General features: G+C 39.2%; 1 protein-coding gene across 1 annotated transcript; it reads right to left on the reverse strand.

Moving 5' to 3' along the window:
- Nucleotides 1–290: 290 nt before the first annotated feature.
- On the reverse strand, nt 291–9,092 carry GCK72_003966 (uncharacterized protein; the record flags this gene model as incomplete). The annotated part of the gene is made up of 4 exons (XM_053724370.1): nt 291–466; nt 1,873–1,972; nt 7,829–7,924; nt 9,006–9,092. 4 exons carry the CDS (start codon nt 9,090–9,092, stop codon nt 291–293), a joined length of 459 nt encoding a protein of 152 aa, XP_053588564.1.
- Between the last annotated feature and the right edge of the window lie 3,978 nt (nt 9,093–13,070).

Raw genomic sequence — 13,070 nt, forward strand, 5'->3', positions numbered from 1 at the left:
CTGGGTGGCTTATCGGGGAGAAGAGCGAGAGAGTGTGGAATCTTGAGAGACGCAGTGAAAAAAATAGAATGGTCATGGAAAAAGAAAATAATGGATGATGCATGACCCCTTTATAATAATGGTGATGAAAATAAGACCTCCTCTTGAAAAAAAGGAAGAGGGGACGGTGCGGTCAGTTTAGGTAAACAATACGTTTTTCTCTTTGCACTTTCATCATCCCGCCGACAGATTTACTAGAGACATTTTTATTTATTTCTTTTCCATTTCATTCACGAATTAAAGTTGACACATCACACACACACATCCTTAACAAACAGTTTAATAGGGAACCCAGGTGGGCAGCGGGGAGACGTCGATAGCGTCGATGGAGTCGATGGAGTAGGAGTCGAGTGGTGGATAGAGCCATTGCCACTCGCGAGCACGGTTTGACTCGAGTTCCAGGTAGAGACCGTCGTTGCGCAGGAACCTGGAATTGAAAGGAAATATAGTAGTAGGGGGTTGAGAGTTGAGGGACTGGGCCGACACGGGACGGGGCGTAACCCATTTCAAAACGAATGTTATGAGCTGAAAAATATACCAAAATGTAGATCTCGACGAGTTCTATATCCATGATCTACTACGGGCCGGAAAAATGTACCGCGGGCCAGACTTTTTTGTCCATCTTGACACTTTTTACCTCCCCGAGGCTCATTATTGACAAGCTATCCAACCCGCAACAGGTCAAGATACCTTGAAAACCATAAACCTTCAGGAATTGGGCTTGGGACTCTTAGTAGCCGAGCCATTTCGAAACTGAGGCACCTCTTAACATCATAGTTCAGAAGTCAAGACGTTTTCGAACGTACAAAAGATGGGATGCGCGATTTCATGCAAGATTTTGCGTGGTTTCGTTACGTCTCGGTTTTAGAAAATCCCGTTTCTGAACCGTCTTCAAATTTTGGGTTTTTGAGGTTTTGGGGTTTTTGGACGTTCAAAAAGTTTAAAAAAAACTTTATTTTTGGCGGAATAAAAAAAGAAAGCGGAATGAACATTTTTTGGGCGGAAAGCGGAAGGCGGAAGGCGGAATTGAAAAAATATCGGCGGAAGCGAAAATTTTTTGGCGGAAAGCGGAAGGCGGAAAGCGGAATGGAAAAAATGCCCAAAGGCGGAAGGCGGAACACAATGTCGCTTTCAAAAATACGATTTTGGCCTTATTTTGTAGTAAAAACACTAAAATGGTTAAATTTGTGTTAAATTTTGTTTTTTCGGTAAACACTGATAGCTTTGCTGCAAAAAACCTCAAAAATATCAGAAAATTGGAATAGGTGATCAAATTTTTCAAGCTGAGTAAAAAATCTTTAAACAGCGGAAGGCAGAAGGCGGAAAGCGGAAATAGGAAAATTTTTGGCCGAAAGCGGAAGGCGGAAGGCGGAAGGCGGAATTCCGCTCAACTCTGTTCCAGAAACTTAATTTTCCGAAAAACTGCAAATTCGCGCGAACAAAAATTACCGGAAGCTTAAAAGATAGTTGAAATCCAAAAATATAAGAATTTCAGCCAAGTTTCTCACAAATATCTGTAATTTCTCTATTTCTCATAATCTAGTCTGTCTATCCGTTAGTTCCTAAAACAACTCTACCTGAAATTCTCCCAAATTCATTTTCAAAGTCTCCCAGCTTTTCGTCAAAAACACCAACTTCTTCTCTTTTTACCCCACCTTAATAAGCTTCCAGGAAACTTCCAAAAATAGCTTCTCTCCTCACCTATGTGTGTACCTTTACATCCGGTTTTCCAACTTTTTACCAAAAAAAAGAGAAGCGGGTGGGACCAATATACACCTCTCAAAAACTCAAAAATCTCTGCGTCAAGAAAACATGTTTTTGCTTCCTCCTTACCATGTTTGGTTTTTTCTGCTCGGTGCACTTCGGCCGAAGACGTCAAACGATTCGGAGAATCCGAAGAGCCCGTACGCATCACACCAGAAGTGAGAGTCTCCTGAAATTAAGTGGTAATTATTAATTAGTGGTGGCCTAGAAATTTTTGGGTGGCCGAAGTTTGTTTTTTCTATCAAAGGTGTCCTTAAAGGTGTCCTTAAGGCCTTGAGTCATTGTTTTACCAATTTTCAGTCTGTCTGTGTGTCCGTGTGTTTGGATGGTTATGGTCCTGGGGCCTAGAAATCTGGGGTGGCCTAAATTTTTTCTTCAAAAAGTTTCAGGGTGTGCCTCAATCCTCTTTGTATGCTTAAAGTGGATTCAATTTGCAGTCTGTCTGTGCATCTGTGTATCCGGATGTCTTAGCTCACCTGGGTAAATATGTAAAAGTTGAGACTCTGGGGCGTTTTGTAACCATGGACGTGTGATTTTCCTATTTTTCGAAAAATGTTCCGTTCGGAAACGTCTCGGTCGGTTTTAAACCGTCTCAAGTTTCAAAACGCTCCACCCTTTTCTTAAGCCACGCCCTTTTAAGAAACTCATGTGAACACACGAATGATGTCACTTGAAAAAGTAAAAAAGAAGCTCCGCCCACTTTTCACGGCCACGTCATTTTCTATTTTGGAGCAATGTACTTGAAGCGCATTCCAATTTTATGAATGTAAACATTTTTGGGGCACGGCCCCTGGAAGTGGGCGGAGTCTGAACTTTTTGGGAAGTAGCGTTTTCAGTTTTTAAAAATTTTAGCCTGAAAATCGGTGGAGTCCGATAAAAATTATTTTTCTTCAAATTTGAGCTCTTAGTATATGAAAACCGTCACTAGAAATTCAAAAGTGGGCGTGGCCTAGAAAGTGGGCGGAGTCTGTTCTAGTCTAGATTGCACTCTTATAATGCTGAGTAACGAGGGTTTTAGACTCCAGGACGTTTTGAAACCAAAAAATTTTCAGTTATGAAACGTCCCGGTTTCAAAACGTACCAGTTCCCAAACTGTTGGTTTCAAACTGTCCCAAAGCCTTTTTTTTTCATTTTTCATTTTTTTTATAAAAAAGAAGAACCAAAGATTCCAGATGACGTGACGACAAGAATCTCCGCGCGACGAACTTCAAACTTTAATTTTGGAATTTTTTGTTCAAGTGGGCTCTAGATTTTCTTATTTTTCTTATTTTTCTCCTTCTACGTCTTCTTCTCCCACGACGACGACTACATTTCGGTGAGAAATTACTTCCGTTCAGTAGTGTCTCCCTTACCACTGAAATTTCTTCTTAATGGTCCATTGAGCATTTTATTTTTTTTCTTTTCGGTGGGGGGAGAAGAGAAGATCAAATGTAAATATGTTATTCTGCGCGCCTCTCGTTTTGCAACTTTTTTTTCCTTTCATGACGTGAGAACACCTTTGAAATGGTTAGTTTTTGCATTTTTGAGCAGGGTGGGTCGCAAAAGTTGAAAAGTCAAAATATGAGGTCATTTTTTTGAGAGGGGTTGGTTTTTGGACTAACTAGGGAAGGATCCCGAGTCGAGATGGAGTTACATGTCAAGATATATATCACTAGAATCGAAATTTTGCGCTGATTTCAAATCTGTATTCCAATTTTGCTAAACGATCTGGTGAAAAAAAGTTATTTGCGATTTTGTGGCTTCCCAGTGCAAAAATTACCATTTTCAAGACACCCAAAATTAACGTTTTGCTCATTTTTTTCAATTTTTTTTGTGTTGTACGTGCAGTTCCAATCATGTAAATTGTATTGTTCGTGTTGGAACTTCAGAAAATTTTCAGACAAATTTTTTGTAGATGGGTCATTTTTGAAAATTTAAGAAACGTCACAAAAATTTTTCTGAAAATAAATTCTGAAATCAAACTATGCCAAAACCATCTTTACATCCGTGGTCATACGTACAAAACAAAAAAAATTGAAAAAAATGAGCAAAACGTTAATTTTGGGTGTCTTGAAAATGGTAATTTTTGCACTGGGAAGCCACAAAATCGCAAATAACTTTTTTTCACCAGATCGTTTAGCAAAATTGGAATACAGATTTGAAATCAGCGCAAAATTTCGATTCTAGTGATATATATCTTGACATGTAACTCCATCTTGACTTGGGATCCTTCCCTAGTAAGTTTTGATGTTAGAAAAGAGGGTATTGCATTTTCTGTTGATAATGAGCTACGTTGTCCCTGTACTAGGAATTGCTCGTACAAAAAGTGGTCAACTACAAAAATGAAGATTTAGACTAGCTCTATGACATGAATTAAAATTTTGGCACAGTAAGACTACACATGGTATAGCGACGGGTCTGTCATTTTCCAATTTTCATTACAAAACTGAAATCATCATTGTTACCTGAGTTTCCAAGTTCAAAATCTAGAATTTCTCAATTTTCAGCTTACAAACCTTATTACTGTATCCAGACTTTCTCTAGCTACCGTAATTACATGAAATACCGTAAAAACTGTATTAGAGCGACACCTTTAATAGAACGACACCCATCTATACTCAGGATTCATGAATATGATTATCCCAGTGTATTTTCTTGGTTCTGATTAGAAGCATCGTGAATAGTAACCTCTAGATCAACGAATAGAACTTTCACAAAAGTTTTTTTCCGTTTAACTTTAATGAGCTTCTGAAACCACAAAATTTTTCTGAGAGGCGGTTGAAAAATAGAGCGACATGTCGCTCTAATACAGTTTTTACGGTAGTTATAGTTTGGCAAAGCTTTAAAATTTCGTGAAAAGCTTGAATTGGTGTACAGTTGGTAGTGCTCCAGATTAAAACCGTCCAAATCAAAACCTATTAGAAAATGGCTAGTAAGCGTCATATTGTAAAAAAAAAAACGGCTCTATTCCCGTTTAGATGTCCTTTTAAAACTGGAACGTCCCAAAAAACACTTAAACGTCCCATAAAATGTTTAGACGTTCCATAAAACTCCAAAATATAGTTGTGAATGTTTGAACGTCCCAAAAAATATTTAGACGTCCCTTGAACACTTTCAAATTTTGGGATTTCAAGGGACATCTATATATTTTTGGGACGTTTAAATGTTTTTTGGGACGTTTAAAGGTTTCATTGGACGTCTAAAAATTTTTGAGCATGTTTGAAACCTCAAAGGACGTTTAAGTGTTTTAAGGGACGCCTAAGTGTTTTTTGGGACGTTCAAGTTCTCAAAGGACCTCTAAACTGGAATAGAGCCACAAAAACTATATTAATAGTTTTTCCCCGTCTCTCATCAGTTTTTAGTGCCCCAAAACCAGATTCACGCAAGATCTTCTTTTTCAACCATGATTCACGATCCACCCTCACCTCTACCTATCTCCATCATAAATTCCAGACAAATTTATTATTTCTCCATAACCTATTCGTTAATATATTCGAGTACCTTGTTATTTTTTCCAGTTATCTGTCAGGTAACCTAAAAAAACACTTATTCCAAAAATACTAAAAATTTATGCTATCCTATGTATGTACATACATAACCCCTCCTAGTCATACTTGTTTTCTCAAATTTTTCGAGTTTTAAGTTGCTTTTTTGAGGTCAAAGCTTAAACAAGGTAGAGATCAGAAGGAAATTTTTCTCACGGTTCCCGTAGCTTCCTTGTCTACAGACTAATAAAATATGTATGCATGTGAGAAAAAAGAAATGAGATGTTAGAAAATTTGAAATCGTAAAAGTTTAAAATGTTCTTGTTTCTGAATGTCTAGGACGTTTTAAAACTATGACGCTTGGAAACCAGATCATCTCTAAAGCAGGATATTTTGAAACTAGTTCTGAAACGTCCTGGATTCAAATTTTTTGGTTTCTGGTTATCTGGAACATTTCTTCTCTTTAAAACCGGGACATTTCGAAACCAAGAACTACCGTGTGTAAAACGACTAATGATTTATGCATGGTTTCCATTGGAAACTTTCAAATCGTACCGGTTATGAAACTTTTTGGTTTTAAATTGTCGAGCTAGGACATCCTAAAACCAGGACGTTTGAAAACCGAGAGATTTTGTAGGTTGTGGTTTTGAATCTCGGTTCTAAAACGTCTCGGTTTCAAATCGTCTTGGTTCTAAACTGTTCCAATTTTCAATCTCCTAGTTTCGTGTCACCTGACATCTATGTATCTCAAGCATTTTTTATGTATGTATTCTGACACAAGACAACTTTATTTTTCAAAAATCACAAGATTTCCTCTGCAAGTTTATGTGTGTGTGTGTGTGTGACATTTGCACCGGATTCAGAGTGGCCTAGGTTTCCGGTATTATGCAACCACCCACACCTCCCTTAGAAGAAATAACAAAACAATTTCCTTTCGCAGGTTGGTTTTCATGAAATTTGGGCTTTTTCAAAAAGATTCAATTCTTTATAGTTTTTTTGTTGCATTTTTATCAAAATGTTTATGAATCATCCAATTTTCAAAGCTATTGACCATTGTGTCGCGCCTAAGCACCTTCAAGAAGCCCTAAGATTTGCCTTAAAGAAAAATTTCGCCGGCCTGGTCAGTCCCGATTCAAAAAATATACCGCTCTTTTTCAAAACTTAAAATGTTTCACTTTTCTTTGAAGATATTGGTGTAAGAATTTTTCCGGGCGGTCGTGTAGTCCTCTCGGACAATATTCTTGCTGAATTCCTCGTTTCCTCACGTATTTTGACGAAGAACAAGTGAGGAAACGAGAAATTTAGCAAAAATCTTGTCCGTGAGGACTACACGGCAGCGTGGAAAAACTCTTCCAAAAAAAGCTCATTTTGGGTCAAGAGAACGGTCAATTATAAAAGCTTCTTGGAATTTTCAGAAGTGTCGGAATCTGCAATATGCAATTTTTTCAATGTTTTCTCAATAAAAACGATTTTTTTCAATCAAAGACGCAAAATAGAGAAAGAGTAGAGTCCCCTGCCCTGCTCGTTAACACATCCCTCCTCCCGGATGCTCTTTTTCCTTCCCCTTTCAACATCATTTGTTCTCCGTTTTTCTTTCTAATTAACTTCTTTTCCCTCCCCCCGTTTTCTTCTTTTTTCACACAGCTTTTAATCCTTCTTTTTCTATTTCCTATTAGTTTGTGTGCTACTCGGGTTTACAACACATATACATACATACACCTCCTCATTTTTTTCCATTATTTTTTATTTTCTTTTTGAGCATATATGTGTATCACAAGTACGTTCTACCTAAGAGTATATAATGATGTGTCGGTACTGGTATACTGTAAGATATCATAAGTCCGGTAAGAATACTGTAAGCCTATTGGCATACTGTACTCTTAGTAGCATACAGTAAGCCTTGACAATTGACATACTGTATGCCTGGAAGGGATACAGTAAGCCCTGTCTACGGGCATACTGTATCCCTGCTAAGCATACCGTATGCCTAGCCTGATAGCGCATACTGTACCCCTGGTAACATACAGTAAGCCTTGCCTACTGTACGCCTGCAATTGATACCATGAGCTTAGCCTGTTGGTACACCGTAAGCCTGGTAAGGATACAGTAAGCCTCACCAGTGAAGCATAATGTATGTCTACTAAGACACCCCATGTCTACCCTGGTGGTATACTGTACGCCTGCTAAGCATACTGTAAGTCTGACCCGCTAAGGATACCGTAAGCCTGGTAACATACAGTAGTCCACATCAGCTGGCATACTGTATGCCCCCTGAGGATATCTCAAGTCTAATCTGCTAAGCATACCGTAAGTCTGGTAAAGATACAGTAAGTAAGCCTCACCAGTTAGCCATACCGTAACCTTAGTGAGCTTACCGTAACCCTTACCTTGCATGCTGTATCTTTGGTAACGTACAGTAAGCCTTGCCTACTGTATGCCTTCTAATAAATCTAGCCTATTCTTACACCGTAAAGTCTGAAGTCTACTGTACCCTACTGTCTCCCCGTAAAAGTCCCCGCCCCCAATTCACCTCTATCAATATCGTAAAATTCGAACGACACCTCATCCATCGGTCCCATATATGTATCCTTGAAGTCTGTCTTGATGGATTGACATCGGATACGAACGTTCGCTTCCGCATGGTTGTGGATAGTAATCTGCAAAAAAATGGGTGATGAAAAGTCTGGATGTCCCCTTGGCTCCGCCCATTTTTTATCGTTATTTTGGAAAGAAAAGGGACTGTGGTCGAATACATGATGTCACTTATCAAGTTAAAAAAATTGAAGTCTCTAGGCTCCGCCCACTTGTTCACATGTTCCGCTTGTCCATATGTAGAAAAGTCAAACAAAAGCTTGACGTCTCTGAGAATAAATTCTAGTGTTAAAAGTGGGCGGAGCCTGATTTGGCCGAAAACTCAAAAATTGCAGATGTACATAACCATAGGCTTAAGCTTACGAATTTAGCCTTTTTCAACTTTTTCATCTTAAAGGGGCGGGGCTTAACATAAGCTAACAGTTTTCAAATGTCCCCGGTTTCCAGTCGTCCCTCAGTATCTCCATTGGCTCTCTGCCAGCTTTTTCTGCTTTTATGTTCCCAGAAACGCACTTTTCCTATTTTTTGGTTGAAATTTTCCAATTATCTTCTTCTCTTCATCTTTTCTTTTTCCCCACTAACAACTGTGTCCCCCCGTTTTCCCCTCACACGTTGAAAAAAGCATTTCCAACCAGCACTCCATCCCCTGCCTTCCCCTTGAGCTAATTGGTTCTTAGGCGCCTCCCCACTAACTTAACCACAGGGATGACTATTTTCTATTCCTGACATCATCATCACCGTCAACACCTTCTGGAGGCGACGTGACGGCTCTTCTGAATCAGAAGACTCCTATTAGGAGCCGTAAATTGGTGGTTTTTGGCTTTTGTGTAGTTTGCTTGTTAGTTGGAAGACTGGAAAATGGCTAGGGTCTAGGGTCTAGGGTCTAGGGTCTAGGGTCTAGGGTCTAGGGTCTAGGGTCTAGGGTCTAGGGTCTAGGGTCTAGGGTCTAGGGTCTAGGGCGGGGGTTTATTTTTCGTCGAAAAATCCACTATTTTGCTCCTCCTTCTGCACACAGCATACACCCACTACATTTAAATCAAATTCATGTTTCCCCGTCCCCCATTCTTGACGTCTTCTAAATAAGAAGACGTCGAAGGGCCCACGCCTTCAGAAGAAGAAGAAGAACAAAAAAGAAGTGCATCAAACCTCATTCATCCGCCGATACTTCCGCGAATCGACGATGATGATGGAGAGGAGGAGAAGGAGGAGCGAGTAGATCAGAAGACGTCGCATTTCTGGAAATTTCGAGATTCTTTTTTGTCTTTTTTGTTAGATCAGGTGACACGCAGAGATTCTTTCAAAAAGATAACGGGGTCCCTTGGGATGAGATGAGAAGATGCTAGGTTTTCCATTTAAATTCATTTTTAGATTCTGATTCTAAGCGGGGTACTAGGAATAGAAAACATAAAGGGGAAGAAAAACAGTTAGAATAAGAATCTGAGCGGGTTCTCAGTTATCTAGTCAGCTTGGTTTGCCTGGAATTACTATTTTGTCACGGTGTCTTAGTAGGAGCTATCTTATAAATAGTCCTGAACCACCTTAGAATATACCAGCCATTTCAATTTGTTCAAAGATCCCTACGTTTTTTGCTTGGCACAGTTCCTACAACTGCGCTCCACCGAAATCCCCCAGTAAAATATATCTTTTTCTCCAAGTCTCTCAATTTCGTACAAAATTTTCTTCAGTTTCGGTAGAGCGCGGTTGTAAGAATACTGGCGTGCTAATAAGACACCGTAAGACTAATGGCTTACTGTAATCCTAGTGCCTAGTAGCATACCGTAAGCCTAGCCTGTTAGCATACGGTAAGTTTGGTGAAATGTTGTTAAAGGAAGACTGAAATCAGTCTTATTACAGATTCCGATATTTCAGACAATTTCAAGAAACTTTTATAATTGATGCATATGTTAAGAACAGGTTTTCCGCGCGTGTAGCCCTCTCGGACAAGATTTTCGCTCAATTCCTCCTTTAAGGCTGAAGACATACTGTACGACTAGCCTATTAAAATACCGTAAGCTTAGTTAGGTTCCTTGCGTCCTGACCTACTGTAGGTGTGGTCGGACACCGTAATCCTGGTGAGAATATTGAAAATTCTAACTTGCCAAACTATTGTAAACTTGATAAGTATACAGTAGGTCTGATGGGACACCGTAAGCCTCTTAGAACACGGTTAGCTTGGTTGGCTACTCTACGCCTTCCAGCATACCGTAAGCTTATCCTGGTATCTTACCGATATTTCTAACTCGAGAGAGTTCAATTTGAATCAGTTCTTACTTGACATAGTTCTAAACTAGAAAAACGTTTACCTTACTAATAGGATTTGAATAAAAATGAATCAATCCTAGGTCTTTATTTTTGTAGTTTTACAACTTTTTGTATAATACAACAAGGTCGTTTTCCACTAAAAACATTTTTTGCTATTACGATACGTTCCTATTGTCAAATTCTATAAAACCACCAACTAGAGCTTCAAAACCTAGGACACGTCATTTTCTTACTTGTCACCACCTCCTGCGAGCTATGTTCTTCGATGTCAAAAATCTTAGTTATCTTTTTTACTCATCGAAATTTAAAACCCGCTTACTCAGAAATACTATCAAAAGATGTATCTGTCTAATATTAATCCTTTCATGAAAAAAAATATAATTGAAATTCATCATTTTTCGCTTTGAAACCAGCGAACCAATGTGACAGAGCGTGAGGTTTGCTGGTGGCTTAGCTTCTGATTTCTTTGGTTTTCTAGGCCACTAGGGGACTAGCTTCTTAAATTTTCTAGGCCATCATGACCTAAAATTCCCAATATGAGTGTCCTAGGCCATCCCAGTTATTGTTGTTCAAATCCTATTATTATTATATTTTCTACTCCCTCCCATTATTTCTTTTTGGTTCTGGGTGCGGTTTCTATTCATATAATTCTTCTTCTTCCTCCCCCTATTCATTTAGTTGGAGGACATCTCAAATCTCTTTTTTTTTCCTCTTTTAACTAGTAAACTGACCCTCTAGGGAGACCATCCCATCAGAACACACATAAAAATATGTTTTGTCAGATATGGATATATTTGGAATTCAATTTTTTTTTGCTTCAAAATGTTTTTTTTGGGGAAAGTGTAACTCATTTTAAGCTGGGTTTGTGGGGGGAGGGATGAGTTCCTGGTCGCCGAAAAATTTATAAATTCGTGGCCTAGAAATCCAAGTGTTGTGGAACTAGGCCATGTCCCATCCTTCCACATAGTCATTAAACAAAAACGGTGGCCTAGGAATCCGACTCCATGTCTGTCTGCCTGTCTGCATGTCTGTCCGAATGTCTGTTCATGTCTGTCTGTCTGTCTGTTTGGCCGGATGTCCGTATGTCGAAATATGCCTTCTTAAGTACGGATGTTACCCTGGATGATTGGTAATGTCTGTCCGGATGTCCAAAAGATGCTTAAAAACAAGAAATCTCAGGATAAGAAAAAAAACGTAAAATTCTGAGCCTTCAAAAAAAAGTGTAAACGGACTCCCTCCCTTCCCTCAGTCGATTATGATTTGAATCTTTTGTTTATTTCTTTTCCTCCAAACTTTTCTTTTCGTTTACTCATCCCCTTCTCCCCTTTTTCTTGTGGCTCTGCTTGGCATTTCCCCTTTTTTCTAAATAGAAGAAGTGAGAGGAGACTCGTCGTCTTTTTCAAATTCAATAAACATCATATACACAAACGAGCCTTCTTCCAGAGATCCTGGAGGGAAGGAGGCTGGGTGCAGGATGAGAATTGGAATTGAAACAAAAAAAGAAGTGGGAAAACTTCAAAAATGTGTTGGGTTACAACTAATTTTTTTGGGAAAATTCTAGAGATAAACCGAAACAGGCGCGTAACTTGCTTGACACGTAATATTATGAGCTGAAAAATATACCAAAATGTAGATCTCATCGAGTTCTATGTCTGTGACCTACTACGGGCCGGATGGCTAGTCATTAATGTACAGCGGGCCGGACTAGAACGATTTTTTGCCCATATTTTGCGTTTTTCGGCACTTTATAGTAAGGATGCGAGGTAGTAGTTTCAGGATTCTCACAGCTATCATTTAGACTTTTTGTCTAAATCTTTGAACACCCTAAAGTTAAGGCATAACATATTTAAAACATACTTGAATGGCTTTTTTGGTCATTTTGGCGTTTTTGGCACTTCTTCCCGGCCCGCGGCACATTGACAAATAGCCATCCGGCCCGTATTATATCAGTGACATAGAACTCGTCGAGATCTACATTTTGGTATATTTTTCAGCTCACAATATTGCGTTTGAGGAGAGTTACGCGCCGGCCCATGTCGGCCCGTCTCGGCCCGGTTTACAAGTATGTATTTTAAAGACGCTTTGATGTTGTGTCGGCCAAACTTGTCAAAAATCGGGCCGGGCCGAGATTTTTCTAGAGTTCGGCCCGGCCGGGCCAAAATTTTTCCTGATTTCAAAAAGTGGAAACCCGTTTTTACCAAATTTTATTTGAAATTTTTCGAAAAAATAGAGTAAAAATGCTTAAATTATCATACATATTCACATTTTTCCTAAAATTTCAAAAAATTTCCAAAAAAAATCAAAAACTCAAAATGTTTCAAAAGAGCCGGGCAGGGCCGGGCCGAGATTTTTCCTGAGTTCGGCCCGGCCCGTGACAAGTCTGGTGTCGACCGCTGCCAAGGTGCTCCTTCAAACGAGTAAAATGATTGTCCAAGACGTTTTCTTACCTTCCTCTGGTAAAAAACCAAAAGTACTGAATTTCCTATCCATCCCGAACACATACACACGTATTATCCTCATAACCTCTTCCTCCCCCTTTTCTTATTCATTTTTTTCCTTTTTCGGTTCTGTCACACAATGAAATAAGTAAAGTTATAAATTATATATTAACCACCTCCTCCCTCTCTCCTATTACTTTAAGGAACACGACTACTATTTTTACTTTTTTTGAGTTCCATGTCCCCGGCTGGTCATTTTTCGATATAATTCTCTGAAAATCATAGAGATTCTAGGCCATTGGTTTTCTGGGCCACCAGATCTGCGATTTTGCTGGTGGCCTAACTAACGCCTATGGTGGCCTAGGAACCTATTTTTAGAAGCCCTTTTGTACTTACGTCACATTTTCGGAATTCTCTGTATCCTCATGAGCAATAAAAAAGTTTGTCCCCCCACTCTCTCAACACCACCATCTAATCAAATTACACCAGATATCCTTTTAGGGATTTTTTT

Source organism: Caenorhabditis remanei, chromosome II, assembly GCF_010183535.1.
Source record: "Caenorhabditis remanei strain PX506 chromosome II, whole genome shotgun sequence".
Lineage (NCBI taxonomy): Eukaryota > Metazoa > Nematoda > Chromadorea > Rhabditida > Rhabditidae > Caenorhabditis > Caenorhabditis remanei.